The sequence below is a fragment of the Gorilla gorilla genome, chromosome 7, assembly GCF_029281585.2.
Source record: "Gorilla gorilla gorilla isolate KB3781 chromosome 7, NHGRI_mGorGor1-v2.1_pri, whole genome shotgun sequence".
In the NCBI taxonomy this organism is placed as follows: domain Eukaryota; kingdom Metazoa; phylum Chordata; class Mammalia; order Primates; family Hominidae; genus Gorilla; species Gorilla gorilla.
Window position 1 is genome coordinate 126,486,354 of NC_073231.2, and position 24,587 is coordinate 126,510,940.

At 39.7% G+C, this 24,587-nt stretch overlaps 1 protein-coding gene and 1 pseudogene across 1 annotated transcript in view; both read right to left on the bottom strand.

The window, feature by feature from the left end:
* Window positions 1–24,587, bottom strand: part of SNTB1 (syntrophin beta 1) — a 270,601-nt gene that overhangs the window by 93,169 nt on the left and 152,845 nt on the right. Inside the window, exon 3 of the mRNA XM_019032405.4 lies at window positions 4,106–4,313. Coding sequence (XP_018887950.2) covers window positions 4,106–4,313 — 208 coding nt within the window. The remainder of the gene's footprint in view (window positions 1–4,105; window positions 4,314–24,587) is intronic.
* Window positions 7,167–9,917, bottom strand: LOC101142041 (condensin complex subunit 3-like; annotated as a pseudogene).

Genomic DNA, 24,587 nt, shown 5'->3' on the forward strand with positions numbered 1-24,587 from the left:
TAGATGAACTAAGAAATAAAGATTGGGAAAAATGTGTTTGGGGCATGACACATTTTACAATTCACAGGAGTTAGTATTTATGGGTCATCTTGGGCCAGATGGGGGCTTGCAAGGAGTTAAAAGATGTGAGGCTGGCTGGGCATGGTGGCTCACGCCTGTAATCCCAGGACTTTGGGAGGCCGACGTGGCCAGATCACCTGAGGTCAGGAGTTCGAGACCAGCCTGGCCAACAGAGCAAAACCCCATCTCTTCTAAAACTACAAAAATTAGCTGGGTGTGGTGGCATGCGCCTGTAATTTCAGCTACTCGGGAGGCTGAGGTAGGAGAATTGCTTGAATCCGGAGGCAGAGGTTGCAGTGAGCCAACATCACGCCACTGCACTCCAGCCTGGGAGACAGAGCGAGACTCCATCTCAAAGAAAAAAAAAGAAAGAGTTGAGGCTAATATGGTCATGGGAAAGGCTTTACATTGATGCGCATGACCCATCTACAGGCGACAGTGCTCACAGAGGAAAGCAGATCGTCCATAATTGATAGCCAGGTGCAGTGGCACACACTTGTAGTCCCAGTTACTTGGGAGGCTGAGGCAGGAGGATTGCTTGAGTCCAGGAGTTCCAGCCTGGGCAACATAGTGAGACCCTGTCTATTAAAAAAATAATCTTCCACAATCAAGTTCTAGTCAAGGTGTCAGGTCCGCTTGTCACTTTTCTCCAGGATGAACTCTTGCTTCACTTTAGATCAGTCTCTGGTCTTCCCCTGACTCCCCCAACAAGCTGTACTAACACAGGCCTTCCTTCTTTCTCCTCTCTTGGAGTGCAGGGAAATTTCTCCAATCACTCAAATCCCTGTCATTTCTCAGAAGCCATTATTCAAGTCTCCTGACTATCTCATGAAGAAAAATAATGTTAATATTAAACTTTCCTCCTGTGTAGTGTTGAGGAGGTTTTAGGATTTGCACTAAATGGAATTTTAAAAAGGAAGTTGTTGTTTCATATTGTTTGAGTTCATATAAATGCCGCTTTTAAAAATTTGAAATTAAATTAAATATAATCTGTACAACCTTGTCACAGAGTGACTGGGATAAATTTACAAAATCAAAATATAACAATATAGGAAAAGACAAAGAACATCAATTTAAGATAAATTACAGCTAGATATATATAGGATCACATTTTATGTCTTTACAAATACCAAGCAAATTCATGATATTTGTGATAATATAAGAAAGGCATCGTATTAAGGATTTGCCATTCATTATAACATTTTGCTAAAAACCATTCATATATCTGCACACCAGGATTCAGTATTAAATATTTATTCAAAAAAATCTAGTTTGGATTTGTTCCCTTAAACTTGATCTACGGTAATCTTCTGAGAAGTGTGAAAATGAAGGCAATAAAAGACATTCTTGCTTCTCATAATTATCCATGATCATTATTGCTCTTACAGATTCTCTGCATAATACCCTTAAGGAGACCTCTGGAACGATGATCTGAAATTACATCATAAGAACAATCATATGCTAAAAACAGGAAAAGCTTTATATGCACATTTATTGCCGTTCCATGAGAATGTCTAATAATATGTCTGCTAATAATTTGGGATAAGCAAAAGGCATGAGACAAATTATAGGTGAGAAAGAGTAACTTTTGGAAGATTTTTTAATTTCATGAATAGTGGTAATGATTTTAAACATAGCTTGTGATTGAAGAGATGAGAGAAAAGTACCTTCAAGAATTAAGACCATCAACTTGGTAGATGCAGGGTTGCATGTGTTGGCCAGCCTCCCTTTGCCCCTTCAGATCCAGTCTCTACCTTTCCCATCCTTCTCTGTACCCTGGAAGACTCACCTTAAGAGTGCATCCGTGGGGCTTCTTACCTCTGGCTTCCAGCCAGCTTCAGCCTGTGGAAGACACTAGCAGGGGGTCAGTGGGCAGGGGTTGGCAGGGGCTGCATTTCTCTTCCAAAGACCACAGCTGGTAGTGAGTGGCACTTTTCTACAGCTACAAGCCTCCCTAGTCTCAGGTAACTGCTGCTTCTCCTTGCCCTTTCTGGTCAAGGGATGGTAGTGGCTTCTTACTACTGTTGGCCCTGGAGTTCTTCTCTATCTCTTATTGGTTTCCCAAACCTTGGCTATACCTTATAAATTACTCCTGCATTAAATCCTTTCCAATGATCCCTTTCGACCTTCCCATCCATCTCCTGCCAGGATCCTGAAATATGTGCTATACCTCCAAGTCCACTCAGAAACTTAACCAAGTGAGAGCATTTTTAATCACAATCAGCTCCTTCTCTTGTTCTACAGTAAATGTTTGCTTTTGCTTCCCTGGTATCCGTTCATTCTTTTTCTTGCACAGCACCTGATTTTTTCCATTAGAGAACCACCCCTCCTCATCTTCACTGCAAATGACTTAGGTGAGGCTGATTTCAGCACTAAGACTGAACAAATTATCCAAGTCAACCCAATTAGACTTATAATCTCAGGACTTGCATTGAAGCAATTGGGGCAAAGAGGCCTTCCTTCATGGAGACAACCAGGAGCAAAGAAAACATAAGCCTGGAACCGTCAGGCCAACTAGAGAGGAAGCCTGGGTAATAAACTGATGAAAGGACAGGGAAAGAAAGAGATGGAGACTTAGACCTAATACATTATTTAAATCCCTGGATCCCACCATGCCTGAAGCTTATCTTTGGACATTGCAGTTATCAGAACCTGGGCATGCTCATTTTGCTGAAGCTAAATTGAGTTGAGTTTTCTGCCACTTGTAATTGAAAGATCCTTGAGTATCAGGCCTTTTCCTAATAAAAACACATGCATTTGGAGAGAGTAGAAAGTGGGGAGTGATAGAGATGTGACTTTCAAAATTATATCAGCCATCCAGATTTATGCTCTTGTTTTCTTCAGGAACCCTAACACATAAACTCATGAGGGCTACGGGTGGTTTGTGTTTATTATGAATTTGGATGCTCCTACCACCAGCAATGTCCCTTTCGTTCTTTGAAATCTTTGAGAGATAGGACAATACCAAGCCCAACAACCCATTTGGTGTTAAATTTTTAGGCTAAGACCCACGCGTGATCTGCTGCAAACAAAGAACAATGGTGGAAAACTTGAGTATTATTTCGGGTGCCATTTGACTGGGCCTTCTCAGATGACAGGGTTCTCTGGCAGGAAAGGTGTTATTGTGATGTTCCCTATTCCCATTTACTGCCTATTAGAAAGTGAGTCACTGGGAGGTCAGATTATTCCCAAAGTCCAGTGTTCCTGAGCACTCCAGGTCAACTTCAAGGGACAGCAATCATGTGTAAGGACAATGGCAAAGGCTCAATCCTTTGAAATACAGAGAAAGAGTAACTCCCAAGAGATGGCCACAGAGTGAGTTTTACTATCTTTAACATATCACATAACTTGGGAAAAAAAAATCAGGGACTGTGTTAATATGACCCAAAGTCTTTTCCACAGCAGCTGTCCTCTCTGAGACAGAGGCTAAGTCTTTATTATCTTTTCACTCCCTTCCCCACTCCTGCCTAGCACTGTGCCTCACAAAAGTAGGTGCTCTTTAATGATGACATTAAAGAGTGGCTGGCTTAAGAGCATAAATAAAATATAAGGTAACATAAGAAAAGAGCCAGCATATAGTAATTGCTCAAGTAATTCTTGCTGTTATTTGTAAATGTATAATTGAATCATCTCAATTCAAACAAACAGGCTCATCAAAACCCACACAAACCCTTTTTAAGCAATAATTTTGACTTCCTTGCCTCCCAAAGCAAGAGCTCTGTTCTGAGTTTGAGTTATTTTCCCTTCCCTTCATACATAGATGTTAAAATAGGATCAAACTATTCCTCGACTCACTCATTCATCCATCCAACAACCTGGACCCCGTGCAATTTGCCACATGTTTGACTAAGTGCAGGTAATCAAAGTTGATTAAGACAAAACCCATGTATAATGTAAAGGCCTGTAGCCTGCTGGAGAGGAATGAGAAATCCACACAGACTGTGAATGAGAGAATCAGCCTATGGGATGAGATAACTTTAGTGGTTATGAGCGCTGGGGGAATCTCGGGGAGGACGACTATTACAGAGGAAGGTATTTTCCTTACCTTTTCTGCAAGCCAGCCAAGATGCCTAATCTCTCGGCTCCCAGCAATGCCTGTTTTCCCCAGCTGCTCTCTGACCTCAGCAATCACTCGGGTCAGCAGGTCATTAACATTGGAATGGATGGCACTGAACCATGCCTGGGCCGCGGCTGAGTCCTTGCTCCTTAGGATCACCGTGTGCTTAGCATCTGGAGAGTGGATTTCAAGCTGCCTAGAGGAGCACAGAGAGAAGGGTTAGAAAGTTTCCTGGCAGGTCCTGCTTCGTTATGATCTGGGTCACAAAGGTGAATTAATTCTTTACTCCTACTTTTAGACTTTGTCAGTTTCTAACGGGATGCCTTAACAGTCCCGCCATCCATTCGTTCACTCATTAATTCATCCATGCATATTTACTGGGTTCCCAAGTACTGGTCTACATATTGGGAACACAGCTGTGCAACTACCAAATCACCTAAATTAAGGTTATCTGATTTTCTTGTTACTCAGCTGATTTGCTGATTAGTAGTATCATATCAAGACTTCCAAACTGTGAGCTGATACTAATTTGCTTTACTTCTTAATTCACAGAGGATTTTAATAATATACTCACACATCCTTGCTGCTGCTGGCAGGAAATAGATTGAAATATATCTAGCCACATGCTTAATCCTGCTGCTCAGTGTTAATCAATTGAGAATATTTTAGAATCGAAGATGACCAAACTTTGCATCTTTTAGGAATTTTATCTGTAGCACATTTAGCTTCCACTTAATCCTCAAACCTGTGGTGTAAAGGCATGAATTGGCCTAGGAAGGGGTAACAATGGGGAGAGAGATGCACTTAAAGTATTCTATTTAAAGTCCAGGCCCACCACGCTGGCTCATGACTGTAATCCCAGCACTTTGGAAGGCTGAGGTGGGCAGATCACCTGAGGTCAGGAGTTCAAGACCAGCCTAGCCAACATGGTGAAACCCCGTCTCTACAAAAATACAAAAATTAGCCGGGCATGATGGCGGGTGCCTGTAACCCCAGCTACTTGGGAGGCTGAGACTGGAGAATTGCTTGAACCCGGGAGGCAGAGGTTGCAGTGAGCTGAGATCAAGCCATTGCACTCCAGCCTGGGTGACAGAGTAAGACTCGGTCTCAAATAAAATAAAATAAATTAAAATAAAAATAAAAGTCCAACACCAAAACTTATGCCAGAACTGTAATTGGATTACTGGAGAAACAGAGAGAGAGAGATCTGTATACTCTAATTGTGGTAAAATAAGGAAATTCTCAACAGATACTTTATGTCATTAACTTCTTATTTTGAAGTAATTGTAGATTAGCATGGAGTTGCACAAATAGTACAAAGAAGTCTGGGATGCCCTTCACCAGTTTCTCCCAATGGTTATATTTTACCTCCTATAGTACAGTATCAAAACTAGGAAACTGACATAGGTACAATGTGAATGTATAGTTGTATGCCATTTTTTTCATGTGTAGATTTGTATAAACCCCACTGCAATCACAATGCAGAACTACTCCATCACCACAAAGCAGAGATCTTTAATCTCCCCCGCAACTACCCCTTTTTAGTCATGTGTCCCCCACCCCCACCACTATCCCAAATCCCTAGGCAACAACTAACCTGTTCTCCGTATCTGTAAATTTTAGACAGATACTTTTTAATTGCATAAAGAAAAAAAACCCAATATTCATTCATGTATATATGCAATAAATATCATTTATTCATTCATGTTTACATTAGAAAGATACAGGGATTTGGAAATTCAAAGCTCAATAGAATTATCCATTTATTAACTTCCTTTCATCTCTTAATAATCATTATATTATTCACTGAGAATCTACTATGTGCCAGGCAAACTTTTAAATCATTTTATAGTATTACATATAATGCTTCTAATAGCCCTATGACTGATATTATTAACCTCCCTTAACAGAAGAAAAAATTGAACTTTGGAGAGAGAGAGAGGAAGAAGCAATTTACCCAAGGCCACACTGTTGGTGATGCTGGGATTCAAACCCATGTTAAATTGGCTCAAAAGCCTGTGAATTTAAATACTATACCACGATGCCTCTCCTTGAGATTGGACAATGTCTTATGGGGGGCACTCACTGTCTCCTGCAGTGATGTGAAGTGTAGTACTCATCATCAACAACTATGCCCAGTAATGTCCCACGTAGATCCTGAGTTTCAAAATAACAATTTTGCAGATGGCCTGAGAGTTAGAAGACCCAATGCAATTGGCCTCGTTAACATTTGAAACCAAACTTTTACAGTGACTAAACCGTTTTACCACAAGCGTTAAGTTGTAGAAGAGAGATGATTTGGAAAGTGGGATGTCACTAGGGGAACTTTAGCCATAATTAGTATTCTTTTTTTTTTTTTTTTTTTTGAGACGGAGTCTCGCTCTGTCGCCCAGGCTGGAGTGCAGTGGTGCGACCTTGGCTCACTGCAAGCTCCGCCTCCCAGGTTCACGCCATTCTCCTGCCTCAGCCTCCCGAGTAGCTGGGGCCACAGGCACCCATTACCACACCCGGCTAATTTTTTTGGTATTTTTAGTAGAGACGGGGTTTCCCCGTGTTAGCCAGGAAGTATTCTTTTTAATGAATTTGCAAAGCCAGTCTCCCCAATAAGATACAAAAATTTTATGTGATGGAACAGGGAATTCTTTAGGTGACAACTGTCCTCGCACAGAAGAAAAAAATCTCATGCCTCTTAGGCACTTTTCAAAAAAATGGGTAATAAATCTAAGGTGAGAGTTTCCATTCTCTCCCTAAGTTCTCACTCTTCAGTAAAGCTGCAGAGCAGAATACAAACTAGCATTCTCAAGAGCATTAATGAGAGCTCAACTTGTTTTTCTTATATTTCTTGAAAACTTTATTTTTAATTGACAATGATGGTTATTAACTGGCTTTTCAAGTTATTCTGCCAATATTCATTATTCTAGGAATTTAAAACATACAAATACTTCATTTACAATATTTTCTTTTGAAGGCCTTTTTAAAAATTTTGACAAGGGTAACTTTATTAAAGCAAAGAACTGAAGATAATTTTAAAGAACTCTACCTCCACCATCTTTCCTAACTTCTGTATTAATTGAGAAATTGTGCAAGATTAAGTTTACTTTTCTCCAGCACTGCTGTTTTGGCTTGTCTTGGTAGTTTCATCTTCATTTCTGATTCTGGTTCTAGAACTTCATGGTCACTTTCAGAGTCAGCCTCAGCAATCTGATGTCTCCTCTTCATCATAGCTGAAGCTATCACTTTTCTCTGTCCCCTGTTAGTCTTTTGTTGAGTAGATTTTGATGCCAGGGTTGCTTTTACATCCCTAAGGAGAGTCATATGTACTTCCTTATTCTTTTCATCTTCATTTTGAAAAGTAGTTGTAGTCAAGCTGGCATCCTGTGCTGCTTCAGGCTGGTCACCAAATTCTTTATTTCCTTTTTGCTAACCGAATCTTGATTTTCTCCAAAGCTTTCAGATATGCCCTCTCCTTTACTTGCTCCAGAATCCCATTCAATAGAACCAGAAGATCTTTTGCAAGATGGCTATTGAGTTCTAAAGAACTCAAGGCTTTTTTTATTTTTTATTTTAAAAAGGAATTTATTTCTTATAGTTATGAAGGTTGAGAAGTCCAGTGTTGAGGGGCTGAGTCTGGTGGGGGCCTTCTTGCTGATGCAGACTCTCTGCAGAGTTTCCAGGCAGCACAGGGCATCACGTGGTGAGGGTGCTGGCTCAGGTTCCTCTTTCTTCTTCTTTTTTTTTTTTATTATTATACTTTAAGTTTTAGGGTACATGTGCACATTGTGCAGGTTAGTTACATATGTATACATGTGCCATGATGGTGTGCTGCACCCACTACACTCGTCATCTAGCATTAGGTATATCTCCCAATGCTATCCCTACCCCCTCCCCCCACCCCACAACAGTCCCCAGAGTGTGATGTTCCCCTTCTTGTGTCCATGTGATCTCATTGTTCAATTCCCACCTATGAGTGAGAATATGCGGTGTTTGGTTTTTTGTTCTTGCGATAGTTTACTGAGAATGATGGTTTCCAATTTCATCCATGTCCCTACAAAGGACATGAACTCATCATTTTTTATGGCTGCATAGTATTCCATGGTGTATATGTGCCACATTTTCTTAATCCAGTCTGTCATTGTTGGACATTTGGGTTGGTTCCAAGTCTTTGCTATTGTGAATAATGCCGCAATAAACATACGTGTGCATGTGTCTTTATAGCAGCATGACTTATAATCCTTTGGGTATACACCCAGTAATGGGATGGCTGGGTCAAATGGTGTTTCTGAGGAATCGCCACACTGACTTCCACAATGGTTGAACTAGTTTACAGTCCCACCAACAGTGTAAAAGTAGAACTCAAGGCTTTTATAGAGACCCGAATTTCTGGTGAGCATGGACTTCTTAAGATCTCACTGCAAATTTTCATAGCCAAATTGTCATGTACTGTTAAGGCCTGATAATCTTAGGAATTCTTGGCCTGAGGATTTAATCTACTTGTTCTTGTCAAATCTATAAGTAACTCAACAACATTTCTGATATCAATTTCAGCTAAAGGAGAAGATGCAGGAGCATTGGCCAGTGCTTGCAGGCTTGGAAGAGAAACTTCTTCAAAGCATTCCTGATTAGTCCTGTTTGCATAAGCAAACATGGGGGAGAACATGCCTAGGCAATGTCGAAGTCAAACATCCTCTTCAGTCACAGGATTCTACCATAACAAAATAAGATGGGAAAAAGTCTGCTGCTGACCAAAAGCCCAGAGAACATCAGCTTGGCTAGTCCTTCTGTGGCTCCTATCCTAAGTGTAGATACCTCACTACCTAAGAAATCAGAAAGGAGTTTCAGAACATTCTTCACTGTAAGGGCCTTTTCAACTTTTTATGACTCTTGCTCATAAATCAACTGTTTATCTCTGTACCTTCATATTAAAAGGCTTTGATTTTTTAGGTTTAAGTGGTTCAACCCCAAACATTATCAGCTAGTCAAAGATTCACTTTAAAGTACTTATTTTTATTGTGACATCATCAATTTGCAAAACCTGCAATAATAACACAAAGTGTTACGTGCAAAATTCTGATTCTGTAGTCTGCAGCTCCCAAGCATCAAACAGCCAGGCTTCTTACTACAGGGTAAACATTTATTATTTTAGGAAGAATAAAAATTCTGTGATCCCATTCATGGCTGCACTTATGCCTGTTGAAATGGACATCTGCTTCAACAGTTCACAGCATAAGATAAGACATTCTGTAATGTTTCTGCGTCATTCTTCTCTACATGGACTTCTTTGATTTCAAGTTGCTCTGTCTCTTGCAAAAGGTTTCTTTTGACATCTTCTGATGCTCTTATTTCTTCTTTTAATTTTGATGCTGAGTTAAAATCCTGTAAGGTAATGTAATTTTCTAAAGCTTCTTTGGCTTCAATATGCTTAACTTTTATTTCAGCCATCTTGAGTCCTTCCTTTCTTGCATCAGCTGGGTCATTATTAACACCAACAGTAACAATGCATGCCCCAATCTCTGAGATAAATTCTGTTCTCTTATTATCATCTACAATAATGTGGGGCAGCCTTTCAATAAGAAAAGGAACCAGGGATATTGGGGTTTTGGGTAGAGTAGGAATCTCCTGTCAAATAGCCAGCATTTGTGTGTGTGTGTGTCTGGGTTACCAGACATCCCCTTTATCAATAAGAAAGGTTGGATTTTCATGGTTGGTGGATAGGCTGCCGCAAATCTACCCCTTCCTACATCTTCAGTGTGGAAGAAGCGGAAAAACACAGTCTTCTCCACTCTCCCACTATCCGTCTCAGTGCCTCTCTGGACACTTCATACATCTTGATGGGTTAAGGCATGACTATGCTACAGAAAGAGGAATGAGTATTTTCTTTTTTTTTCTTTTTTTATTATTATACTTCAAGTTCTAGGGTACATGTGCACAACATGCAGGTTTGTTACATGTGTATACATGTGCCATGTTGGTGTGCTGCACCCATTAACTCATCATTTACATTAGGTATATCTCCTAATGCTATCCCCTCCTCACTCCCCTCACCCCACGACAGGCCCCGGTGTGTGATGTTCCCCTTCCTGTGTCCAAGTGTTCTTATTGTTCAATTCCCACCTATGAGTGAGAACATGTAGTGTTTGGTTTTTCGTCCTTGTGATAGTTTGCTGAGAATGATGGTTTCCACTTCATCCATGTCCCTACAAAGGACACGAACTCATCTTTTTTATGGCTGCATAGTATTCCATGGTGTATATGTGCCACATTTTCTTTATCCAGTCTATCTTTGATGTACATTTGGGTTGGTTCCAAGTCTTTGCTATTGTGAATAGTGCTGCAATAAACATAGGTGTACATGTGTCTTTATAGCAGCATGATTTATAATCCTTTGGGTATATACCCAGTAATGGGATGCATTTCTAGTTCTAGATCCTTGAGGAATTGCCACACTGTCTTCCACAATGGTTGAACTAGTTTACAGTCCTACCAACAGTGTAAAAGTGTTCCTATTTCTCCACATCCTCTCCAGCACCTGTTGTTTCCTGACTTTTTAATGATCGCCATTCTAACTGGTGTGAGATGGTATCTCTTTGTGGTTTTGATTTGCATTTCTCTGATGGCCAGTGATGATGAGCATTTTTTCATGTGTCTGTTGGCTGCATAAATGTCTTCTTTTGAGAAGTGTCTGTTTATATCCTTTGCTCACTTTTTGATGGGGTTGTTTTTTTCTTGTAAATTTGTTTGAGTTCTTTGTAGATTCTGGATATTAGCCCTTTTTCAGAAGAGTAGATTGCAAAAATTTTCTCCCATTCTGTAGGTTGCCTGTTCACTCTGATGGCGGTTTCTTTTGCTGTGCAGAAGCTCTTTAGTTTAATTAGATGCCATTTGTCAATTTTGGCTTTTGTTGCCATTGCTTTGGTGTTTTAGACATGAAGTCCTTGCCCATGCCTGTGTCCTGAATGCTATTGCCTAGGTTTTCTTCTAGGGTTTTTATGGTTTTAGGTCTAACATTTAAGTCTTTAATCCATCTTGAATTAATTTTTGTATAAGGTGTAAGGAAGGGATCCAGTTTCAGCTTTCTACATGTGGCTAGCCAGTTTTTCCAGCACCATTTATTAAATAGGGAATCCTTTCCCCATTTCTTGTTTTTGTCAGGTTTGTCAAAGATCAGATGGTTGTAGATGTGTGGTATTATTTCTGAGGGCTCTGTTCTGTTCCATTGGTCTATATCTCTGTTTTAGTACCAGTACCATGCTGTTTTGGTTACTATAGCCTTGTAGTACAGTTTGAAGTCAGGTAGCATGATGCCTTCAGCTTTGTTCTCTTGACTTAGGATTGACTTGGCAATGTGGGCTCTTTTTTGTTCCATATGAACTTTAAAGTAGTTTTTTTCAATTCTGTGAAGAAAGTCATTGGTAGCTTGATGGGGATGGCATTGAATCTGTAAATTACCTTGGGCAGTATGGCCATTTTCATGATATTGATTCTTCCTATCCATGAGCATGGAATGTTCTTCCATTTGTTTGTGTCCTCTTTTACCTCGTTGAGCAGTGGTTTGTAGTTCTCCCTGAAGAGGTCCTTCACATCCCTTGTAAGTTGGATTCCTAGGTATTTTATTCTCTTTGAAGCAATTGTGAATGGGAGTTCACTCATGATTTGGCTCTCTGTTTGTCTGTTATTGGTGTATAAGAATGCTTGTGATTTTTGCACATTGATTTTGTATCCTGAGACTTTGCTGAAGTTGCTTATCAGCTTAAGGAGATTTTGGGCTGAGACAATGGGGTTTTCTAAATATACAATCATGTCATCTGCAAACGGGGACAATTTGACTTCATCATTTCCTAATTGAATACCCTTTATTTCTTTCTCCTGCCTGATTGCCCTGGCCAGAAGTTCCAACACTATGTTGAAAAGGAGCGATGAGAGAGGGCATCCCTGTCTTGTGCCAGTTTTCAAAGGGAATGCTTCCAGTTTTTGCCCATTCAGTATGATATTGGCTGTGGGTTTGTCATAAATAGCTCTTATTATTTTGAGATACATCCCATCAATACCTAATTTATTGAGAGTTTTTAGCATGAAGCGCTGTTGAATTTTGCCAAAGGCCTTTTCTGCATCTATTGAGATAATCATGTGGTTTTTATCTTTGGTTCTGTTTATATGCTGGATTACATTTATTGATTTGCGTATGTTGAACCAGCCTTGCATCCCAGGGATGAAGCCCACTTGATCATGGTGGATAAAATTTTGATGTGCTGCTGGATTTGGTTTGCCAGTATTTTATTGAGGATTTTTGCATCATTGTTCATCAGGGATATTGGTCTAAAATTCTCTTTTTTGTTGTGTCTCTGCCAGGCTTTGGTATCAGGATGATGCTAGCCTCATAAAATGAGTTAGGGAGAATTCCCCCTTTTTCTATTGATTGGAATAGTTTCAGAAGGAATGGTACCAGCTCCTCCTTGTACCTCTGGCAGAATTCGGCTGTGAATCCATCTGGTCCTGGACTTTTTTTGGTTGGTAGGCCCAATAGCCAGCATTTTTTTTCTTCCTCTTTCTTCATTCATAGCCAAAGACTTAATAATTACAATCAACTGTCAATCAAAAAAAATCTCATGACTTTTAGGTTCTTTTCAAAGAAATGGGTAATAAATCTGGGGTGGATTCATTGTCTCCCAAAGTTCTCACTGTTCAGTAAAGTTGCATAGCAGAACACAAACTAGGATTCTCAAAAGCATTAATGAGATCTCAGCTTGCTTTTCTTTCCTTTCTTTAAAACTTTATTTTTAATCAACAATGGTGGTTATCAACTGGCTTTTCAAGTTATTCTATCAATATCTATTATTCTAGGAATTTAAAGCATGCAAATACGTCATTTACAATATTTTCTTTTGAAGGCTGGCATTTGTTTTCAAAGAAACGACATCTTGGGAAATAGCCACTCCACAGGTATTACACAAACAAAAGTGATGCCAGCAAAAATGAAAGAAAGAAAAAAGGGTATTTTCTTTGTTGGGTTGCCAGCATGGCCCTAGGATAAAGCAGACTTGCAAACAGAGGTACAGGCTGGTGTTGCAGAGGCCCATTTTTTCCAGGTTTTGACAGCGCTTATCATTATTATTAATTTTTAAGTAAACTTTAAAAGTAACATACAGACGGAAAAGTTCACAAATTGTAGGTGTCCACCTCACCTGTATTTTTGCAGAGAATATATTCGTGTCACTGTCACTCAGATCAAGAAATAGAATATTAGAGTCATCCCAGAAATTCCTTTTGTGTGCCCTTTCCAGTTCCTGTCCTCTCATATAATCACTATTCAAATTTCTAACACTATGGATTACTTTTGCCTCAGGCAAAAATGGATGAATTTTTGTTTGCTTTCATTTTTTGTTGTTACCTGAAGTGTAGGGAGGATCTAGGACAATTTCTGAGGCAAAGTTGAAATACCAGGTCCCATACTTTTTGGCAGTGATTCTCAAGGCATGGCCACAGACCAGCAGTATTTGCATGCAAATTATAGGTTCCCATCTCAGGTCTACTTAACTAGGAACTCTGGGGGTGAGGTCCAGCAATCATCCTCCAGGAAAATCTGACTCTAGTCAAGTTTGAGAAGGGCTGCGCCATAGGTTCATTTAAAAAAAGGACTGAGCTTAGTTGTTTGCCAGGCTTCCCAATGGCTGAGAGGGACATGGAATGGTGAACTGAGCTTCCCCTGTCAGTTTTCAGAGAAAGAATACAAAAGACATAGAGCAGAGAGGCCTGTTGCTTTTTATCATCAAAAAGAACAGCAAGGTTCTCAACCAAAAGTATTCTTCAGATATCCTTTAATAGGCTTCTTTTAAAAAAATCATTCAGTTAAATATAAATGGTTGGACCCTATCCCAGTCCTACTGAGTAAAAATCTCCAGAGATTGAAGCCTGGGCGTATGCTTTAAATGTTCCACAAATTATACAGATTGAAGACCACCACAGGCCTCTCTGAGGCTAAGCTGGAGCCCCTAAGGAGCTGCGCCTATTGATAGTTGTCCCCAGAAGGGTAATACAACAGGTGGCTTCTGGAGAGTATGTTAGTTATGGACTACTGACTAACAAATTCCCCCCAGTTAAAATATGGCTTAAAATTCCAGGCCAGCCACAGTGACTCATGCCTGTGATCCCAGCACTTTGGGAGGCTGAAGTGGGAGGATTACTCGAGCTCAGGAGTTTGAGACCAGCCTGGGCAAGTAGGAAGGCCCCAACTCTACAAAAAATTTAAAAATTAGTCAGGCATGGTGGTGGACACCTGTAGTCCCAGCTACTCAGGAGGCTGAGGTGGGAGGATCGCTTGGGGCCAGGTCAAGGCTGCAGTAAAAGCCATGATTGCACTACTGCACTCCAGCCTGGGTGACAGAAAAACAAAAAAAAAAAAAACAAAACAAAATTCCAAACATCTATTATCTCACAGTATCTGTAGGTCATGAAGTTGGGAATGGCTTAGCGGAGTGGTTCTGGCTCAGGAATTTGCAGTCAGGATGCTGACAGGGGTTGCAGGCATCTGAAGGCTTGACTGGGGTTGAGGATCCACTTCTAAGATGGCTCCCTCTTATGGCCATTGGCAGGAAGCCTCAGTTTCTTGCCATATGAGCCTTTCCAAAGGCTGCTTGAGTGTCTTCCTGACATGGCAGCTTGTTTCCTCCAAAGAAAAAAAGGAACTGCTATGCCTTTTCTGATCTGGTCTTCAAAGGCACACACCATGTTTGTTGTTATTGTTTCTCTGATTTTTAGATTTCAATAGTTTTGGGGGAACAGGTGGTTTTTGGTTACATGGATAAGTTCTTTAGTGGTGATGTCTGAGATTCTGGTGTACCCATCACCCGAGCAGTGTACACTGTACCCAATGTGCAGTCTTTTATCCCTCACCACCCTCCCACCCTTCCTCCTGAGTCCCCAGACTGCATTATATCATTCTTCTGCCTTTGCATTCTCATAGCTTAGTTCCCATTTATAAGAACATGAGATATTTGGTTTTCCATTCCTGAGTTACTTCACTTAGAATAATAGTTTCCAACTTCATCCAGGTTGCTGCAAATGCCATTATTTTTTCCTTTATATGACTGAGTAGTATTCTGTGGTGTATGTATATCACATTTTTTTATCCACTCATTGGCTGATGGGCATTTAGGTTGTTTCCACATTTTTGCAGTTGTGAATTGTGTTGCTATAAACATGAATGTGCAAGTGTCTTTTTCATATAATGACTTCTTTTCCTCTGGGTAGATACCCAGTCATGGGATTGCTGGATCAAATGTTAGTTCTACTTATAGTTCTTTAAGGAACCTCCATCCTGTTTTCCATAGTGGTTTTACTAGTTTACATTCCCACCAGCAGACACACCATGAGTTCTGGTTTATTCTTTTTGTTAGAAGTGAGTCACTAAGTCCAATACACATTCAAGAAAATGAGAATTAGGCTCCACTAGGATACAAGGAAGAGTACCAAAGCATCTGTAGACATATCTATATCTTAAAACCACCATAGAGAAGCTTTCAGATGAAGTAAAGTCCTGTAAAAAGCCTGTTTGCAAATGTAGAGGGAGAGTTTTTGGAGCTGTGTACCAGTAGCCTATGATGATCTTGCAGATCCAAGTAAAGAGGGAAATCATTCTTTTTAACTAAACTTTGGCTCTGGCTTATAAGATGAGACATATGTTAGACTTAAGATAGGAGTCAATGACAATAGGAGAGTTGAGAATGAGCCTCTCACTGACAACACGTGAGAGCAGCATGAAACCACCAAATATTATGGTGGGCTAAGAATTGTTGGGCTGATCTGACAAAACTTTGGCATGGAAAAAGTGCCAATTATTTGTGCACTGAGTAATTAAAAGAATTCAGCAACCTACCTTCCCCCTTTTATTCCCTCACCCCCAACAAAACCCAAAGGGAGAGAAGAAAGGTCTACAAAATTCCTCTTTTAATATCAATGAGCTCTACTATCTAAGGCAAACGATAGGTACTTGGTGTCCCTGAAGTCCTTCAAATCCCTGGGTGACAACTCAAGATTCTCAACAAGGTCATGGGGTGATTTTATACCTATATATCTCCATTGCCTGGCATTAACTGAACTTCAGATACACGCATTTTGACCTAATTTGTTATTTGACCTCATTTTACCAAAACGTGATCCAGTGTAATGCATGTTCCAGAAGAGAAAGTGATAGAGAGTAAAGACATTCCATTCCTGGCTGGCTGTGCAGTAGTTCTTTCAGCAGCCCATATTCTCACCAATTGAAAAGATGCATACTGGAATGCACACTGGCTTTATGACTTTCAGATTGGCTTTATGACTTATTGGATTCAGATTGGCTTTATGACTTATTGGCTGTGAAGCATTAGGTAAGTTACTTAAACTCCCTAAGCCTCGATTTCTTTATCTGTAGAATGCCTCAATATACTTGTCTATTGAGATTATTGAAAAGATGAAATGAAATAACATGCATGAGATGTCACAGTGCCATGCTCATCTTGATCAGTCCTCCTAGTTTACAATGAACAGTCTTTCCAAATTTGTGCAGAATAAAATTGTATTGGTCCAATGAAGCATGGAGAGTCCTCCAGGGCAGGTGGGCTATAGTCCAACTCCCTTCCAGAGTACTGGGATTTGCAGAAAAATGCAAGCCCCAGGAAAAACTAAAAGGATATACAAAGGCTCTTTCTACTATCCTGGAATGGAAAATAAAATAACTTTAGCGAAAGATGCATGAGTCTTTTGCAAGATACTGAAAGATTTGGGGCAAACCTGATAACATGTCACCCTTTAACCCATCTACCTCTTTGTTCTAAAAACAAAAAAGAGCTATATGAGGTTCCTGTTAAGGGGCACAAGTTAATGAGAGTTGTGGCTGTAACTAGAGCTACAATTAGCTGTTGAAGTCTCTTTGCTTTCTCATAGCCTGAGCTAATCAGTGACTCTGCGGTGAAAAGAGATGAGAATGATTTCATTTTTTTAGTAGGTTTTTGCTGATAACATACCCCAAAAGAACCATTTTGTAGGGCCAGATGTTTAGTATTATGTGTTTTTTTAAAAAGGTAGTTTCAACTTCAACAATTACATAATGAACATATGGAAGGAGGTAAAATGAGGAAATGCAGTAAGAAGAGGGTAGGGAGAAGGAGAGAAAAAGGAAAACGGAAAAAACTCAAGAGTGAAAACTAAGTGGTGTGTGAAAATGTCATTGTGCCTGGGTGGTTGAAGTCATTAAAGTCAGAGAGCCAAAAATACCTAACAGAGTGGAGCGAAAAAAGATCCGGACAGAACAGTGAGAATAATATATCACTGATGTAAAAACAACTCATATGATGCTTGTAAATGTGGAAACTATAACTATCCCTGGAGGGGTATAGAGATGAGTTCAATTAGGAGGGAAACTGAGTGACAGGAGGACAAAATTGGAAGGGAGATTTTTACTGTATAACTTTGTATCTTTTAAATTTTGTTCCAGGTGCATTTATCATGTATTCAATGCATTTAAACAAGAGGAGAAGGACGGGCCATAGGATAGAACTATTGGTTAAAACCATCTTGTCTCAAGCCCAAGCTGTCATTTGTAAACTATGCTTCTTATGGATATCTGTTGTTTGTCTGCCATTTCCATACCCTGCTTTTCTGGTAACAGGCTTTATCCTTAATCTCATTCTACGTGGTCTGGGGGATTTGATGGCTTGAGGGTTGTAGGTGTGAAACAATTTGGACCAAAGAGATCCAGGCCCAGAGTTTCTACTGAATCCAGTGTAATGCACATTCCAGAATAGAAAGTGATAGAGAGTAAAGAAATTCTATTCCAGGAATAATTGTTAAGGAGACTTTTTCCCCCTCATTGTAAATACTGGGGGGTTGGATGGAATCACGGATCTGTGATGACCACCTTGCCATCGAGAGGGAAGGACTTGGTCTGCTACATTCCTTTTTTTTTTTTTTCTTAAGCCAGTTCAAATTGGGCTACTTTCAAAATACAACCAAAAGTCCTGACTCATACACTGACCTCAAATAGGTCTTTTCATTTCTCTGAGCTTCAAGTTTCTTCATCCCATGTAAAATTGAGATGGTTGTGGTAATGATCAAAGTGGTGATGATGATGATGATAATGAAGGTGATAACATTCACAGGGTTACTGGAGTATCAAATGAGATAATAATTATGAAAGTGCTTTGTGACCTGATGTTAGTAGTTGTCACTTATGTTTTTAGCATTTTAAGACTTTCTGTTGACTCAGTAAATGGGGGAAAAACGACATTAGTGAACATAATGTTTTCCTATTATCTATACCTATAGGTCTCTCTTAGAAATTCTATTAGTAAAGAGTCAAGGCATGCATATTGAAACAGAAAATCCCAGTAAATCTCTTGGGTTACAAAACGGAGTAAGAAACATGCAATGCTGTCACAGCTAATTAGCAAGTGTTCTAGAACACTGATGAGGTGTCTGGCGTGTGTTATGTGCTGTAGAGGCAACTGGAGTACATGGTCTCTGCCTCCAATTAACTCACCCTGCGCAGTGCATTGAATAGTATCCCTCCAAAATTCATGTTCCTGGGGAACCTCAGGATGTGACTTTATTTGGAAATAGGATCTTTGCAGATGTAATTAAGGGAAGGATTCGGATGAGATCCTTATCACATTATCTCATTATTCCACCCAGTGTATTAGGGTGGGTCCTAAATCCAATGAGAGTGCTATTATAAGAGACAGAAAAGACACAGAGAGACATGCAGAAAAGAAGGTGATGTGAAGGTGGAGGCAGAGTTTGGAGTGATGCAGCCGCAAGACAGGGAATGCCAATGAGGGCAGGCAACCACGAGAAGTTAGGAGAGAGGTATGAAATGGTTTCTCCGTGAAAACATCTGGAAGAAACCAACCCTCTGCTGACATTTCGATTGCAGACTTCTGGTCTACAAAGCTGAGAGAGGATAAATTTCTATTGTTTTAAGCCACCCAGTTTGTGGTACTTTGTTATGCCAATCCTAGAAAACTATTACACAAATACATCATGTAACTATCTTCCTGGGTATAGCAGAACCAGGACTGCACTACTATTTAAAATATATGGGCGCTTAAAGAAATTCATAAGATGAATTTAGATCATTTAGAGCTGTGGAATCATGTGTCCATTTTAGCTCACTTTGGAGTTAAAAAGTTGTCTTCTTAGGGCCGGGTGCTGTGGCTCACGCCTGTAATCCCAGCACTTTGGGAGGCCGAGGCGGGCGGATCACGAGGTCAGGAGATCGAGACCATCCTGGCTAACACGGTGAAACCCCGTCTCTACTAAAAATACAAAAAATTAGCCAGGCGTTGTGGTGGGTGCCTGTAGTCCCAACTACTCGGGAGGCTGAGGCAGGAGAATGGCGTGAACCTGGAAAGCGGAGCTTGCAGTGAGCCCAGATGGCGCCACTGCACTCCAGCCTGGGAGACAGAGCGAGACTCTGTCTCAAAAAAAAAAAAAAAAAAAAAAAAAAAAAAGTTGTCTTCTTGGCAATAAATCTTACTCCCACTAACATTCAGTTTTATAGCCCAGAAAGAAAACGGGGAACCATTCTGATGTAAGGAACATACATAAAGCATGCTGGCCCAGGGTAGGTCTCCACTTTGTAAAGGACAGTACCCTCGACTTCCTTCTTGGGGTAAAGAAAATCTAGACAACTTCCTTGCTGGCTGATGAGCCCTACATTTCTGGAACTGGGAAAAAAGAGGGAGGGAGGGAGTAAAGCAGCAATAAAGTCAGGATGGCTGATTGGAGCTATTTTCAGCAGGCCAGTCTTTTATAACTCCTATTTTGTTCCCCAGTTGAACTGACCACTGCTTGATGAATTGTGTTTATCTGTAGTTCAGCGATAAAGTTCTCTTTTAATTCCCTGCTGAATAGAAATATTTAGGGCAATGCCACAGCTGTGTTTATTCTCACACTCCACCACAGTTATGTAAATACTGCCTATGGAACTATTTCTGATAACAGCCCATCCCAACCCCAAGGAATTATATGCTCACTCTCGATGTCTGCCAAGATGAGCCGTTTCGATCCAGCTTGGCACGGCGTATGAATGATATCACAGCTTCTCAGAGATCATTTGGCAAAACTCACAATAAAAGAGTAATTTTCTTCCCCTCTTGCTCTCTCAAAGGCTTCCATGGAGCCAGATGATATTTCCCAGCATCCTCTACTTCCTCTGTTTAGAAACATGAGGCTAATACATAAAACTTGAAGCCTCCTACTACGAAATTAATCAATAAAACAAAACTCACAACCTGACAACAAAAGTTTCAAGTGACCTTTCCCCTCCAAGTGACTCTGGAGAAAACACAGATGAAACTAGTCAGGAGGATGAAGTCTTGCTGGCTTGCAGCATCTTCGGGGAATCCAGGAGAATTCAAACCTCATGGTCATTATGGTCGCCTTCAGTTCCTCAAATCTGTGATTCCTATGGCTGATGAAAAATACTTCCGAACAGACAAATAAATAACAGTGGTTAACTCTAGATCATGACATTTTGGGGTGTTTTTATTTCCACCTTTCTGCTTTTCTGTAGTTTCTAGTTTTTTTCAGTGTAATCAGGAAAAAATTAGAAAACTTAAAAAAAGAATACTTGTAAACCTTTTGCAATAATGTCATCGATGAAATGCTTCAGTAGAAAGAAGTATTCTTATGTGAAAAAGATAACATCAAAGCAAAAATTAGATTGTTTAAAAAATACTAAAATGGGTTGTAACTACAAGACGTAAAAGAAAGAGGTAAAAAGATTGGTAGTAATCACATTTGTAATAAGGATAAGTACTTGTTCCATGAAGAAGCAAACTCCACCACCATACTTGTTCACTTTTCTCATTTTATCCTCATACCATCCTATGAGGTGAATGGTATTCATGTGTCTATTTCACAGATAAGAAGATGGTGTCTTAGCGGGATAGCCCATCCTGCCTCTTCCCATTAGTAAGAGGTAAAACTGGAACTAGAACCAAAGTTCATTGAACTCCAAAGCCCATGTCTTAATCATTATGCTCCATCTAGCAGGATGGTTATAAAATGTGGTGTTTTGAAAGCAGGGAACATATTTTATGTTGGTTGCTGTTCAATATCTTTTGAATACCCATCCTGTGTATTTGGAAAATTTTCCAAATTACATGTTGAGCTTCCCAAAGATAGAAGCCAGAATCCAAGTTCCCAGCCTTCCTTGTTGCTCAAGGACAGAACCACTCACACTGAATGGCAATTCTGAAGGAGGCAACATCAGGAAGTAAATGTGCATAGACATGCATAGACTCCATCATCTGGAAGGCAGGAAGGAGGAGGCACCCCACTTTTAGGTAGAGCTTGGCCAATCTCAGGTGTCATTGGTGTGGGCTTAGGCAGTGTGTGAGTTGTGAGACAGTTGTTACGGAGGTGACAACAGGGGTATTTTCCCTAGAGCAGCATTCACAATGTGGTTGGTGTTGAGCTTCCATAGCCTGTTTTTTTTGAAATTTTGAGGAAATCCGTGAACACCATAATATCCTTAACTAGAGTTGGAGTTGATTCTATTGTCTGAAACTACAATCCTCAGCTAAGAATGTGGATTTAGGAAGCAGGTTGCCATGATGGGAGCTAAGGGGATCATTCAAGGAATGTGTCAAATGTGAGCAGTTAATGAAAAAGAAACCAGAAGAGGTGTTCTGCTATTTTTCACAAAATCCCATTTCAAAAACAGGTCATGCATGATATAGTATTCTGCTAAGCTCTGAGGGAAACTGACAATATCTCTTGTGTTGGCTAGATTTCAGTTTTTCAGTGACACATACATTTACAAAATATGTGGAGAATTTCAGCACTTTGACCTTTCCCGGGGAAATGATATCATTATTAGTTTTAGACGAAAAGTCAGCTAATGTCAAAACTAAAGAAAACATTTTGTTTTCTCACTATGCATATCATCTATACCTCCCAAAATATTCTGTGGTTTTATCTTGCTCAGCTGATTTAAAAAAATAATAAGGCATCTAAATAGACAAGGTGCTATGCAGGGCAAAGAAATGTGCATTTGTCTTATAATCTTAGTACTTACATTGATAAATAATCTATCCCACAGCCCAATCTAGATCATAGCATTTAGAGTCTGAGGGCCTATTTTTGCTTCTTTTGAATTAGATTATTTTAAACTAGGGTTGCCAGAGTTAGCAAATAAAAATGTTTGATGCCCAGTTAAACTTGAGTTTCAGATAAACACGGAATAATTTTTTAGCATTAGTATGTCCCATGTAATATCTAGTGGTGGAGATGGCATAAAGTACATGAGTTAGAAAAAGGTATAGAAAATAAAACTGACAGGATGTTACGATAGATAAACTGTGAGGTGGCAGGGAAGAGAGAAGTGTCAAGGTGATGCCTAGGTTTTGAGCTTAGACAACTAAATTAATGACAGTGCTATTTACTACGATAAAAAACTGAAAATGATTCAGAGTTGGAAAGAAACATTGTGAGTTTGGTTAAATATCTCCATTTTCATTTGGATGTCTTGTTACAATCTCAGACTTATAGTATATACATGTACAAGCTACTCTTCAAGAGTCTGTTTATCCTATGGTTATTTTGTTTTAATGCAATCAATATCTTTCCAATAATCGAAGTTGGATGACCCAACATCCTTGATGCCTCTTGTCCTCTTCTCTAGGCCCCAGTGTACAATTTTATCAGTATTATCTTGGCAGTATCTCCCTTTCAGAAGAGCTAGCCAGACTGCAAGTTACCAGGTTTTCTCAGTGGAGTTGGGGCAATCACTAACCTAGGATGAGATGTAAGTTTTATTTTCTAGGCCAACTTTGATTAAATGGTAGCGGTTGCCTGAAATGATGTCTTGAAAGGAATCTGAGGCCTCATTCCAGGCTCATCTAGGATAAGTGTCATAATCATTTATGGATGTTTGCTGTGGGCATGGAAATGGGAATTGGCAGCACTCATGCTGCTTACTTAACATTTCTAGAAAGCATTTTGACTTATACCTCTCCAAAAATAGGCCACTTTATCTCCTCATTGCCCCACCCTTGGATTGAGTCCTGGATTTTTTCATCTAATAATCTCTCTTTCAAGTACAATCTCTCATTATGTCAGAGTTTCATGTAAAATAATAAGATTTATCTGTCTGACCCATTTACAAAATTGTGAGAAAAATTCCTTTTCATTCATTGACTTATCAATTATTTTTTAGTGCCTAGTACTTGCCAGACATGCCAGGAGCCATGTGAAGAGAACTCAACACAGATATTGTTTCAATAATCACTGAGATTATACTCAAGCAATCTTGAACAAGCACACACTTTCTTAAATTTTCAAATAACTCAAGAAATTCCTAATGTGAGAGAATCATTTATACCTATTTTAGGTGCAGAGAATCATCATTCAATTCTCAATAAATTATTAAAGCAGTTATTTAGTATGTGAAGTTAGCAGTGCTTCAACATAATAACAGTACTTCACCATTACCAAAATATCACTCATCCATTCAGTTGTAATTTCTACTAAATCTTTCCTTAGTGAGGATACAGGAGGAGAAAACGGGAGAGGACACAGATAAAAGCATTGTGTCTCAGGCTTCTATATAAATAAAGATGTGTTACCTGTAGAAGGCAGTAAATCAAGCTATTAGTATCCAAGAACCTGTTAACAGGAACTATCAGTAGCTGCCACCCAGCAGAGAAGAGGGCCATGAGAGAATGCTGAAGAGGAGACAGAAGCTGGATGGGACAGGAAGGATTTAAAGAGAATCTATCACATAAAGGGACTAGAGAGTAGCCAGGGAATTTGGGTTCAGGAAGTAGGAAACACCATAGGCAATTTAGTTAGTACAGGAGAACTAGATACAGACATAACTCAGAGATATCGTGGGTTCAGTTCCAGACCACTACAATAAAGTAAATATGACCATACAGTGAATATCACAATAAAATGAGTATCAGGAATTTTTTTGGTTTCCCGGTGCATGTAAGAGTTCTGTTTATATTATACTGCAGTGTATTAAGTGTGCAATGGCAATATGTCTAAGAAAACAATGTACACAATTTAACTTAAAAATACTTTAATGCTAAAAATTGCTAATGATCATCTGAGCCTTGAGCGAGTTGTAATCTTTTTGCTGGTGGAGGGCCTTGCCTCAATGCTGATGGCTGCTGACTGATCAGGGTGGTGGTTTTTGAAGGCTGGCGTGGCTGTGTCATTTTCTTAAAATAAGACAAGGAAGTCTGCCACATCAATTGACTTTTCTTTTCACAAAATATTTCTTTGCAGCATGTGATGCTATTTGATAGCATTTTACTGTCTGCAGAACTTTTATCAAAATTGGAGTCAATCCTCTCAAATCTTGCTGCTGCTTTATCAACAAAGTTCATGTGATATTCTTTTTTTTTTTTTTTTTGAGACAAAGTCTCACTCTGTCTCCCAGGCTGGATTACAGTGGCCCTATCTTGGCTCACTGCAACCTCCGCCC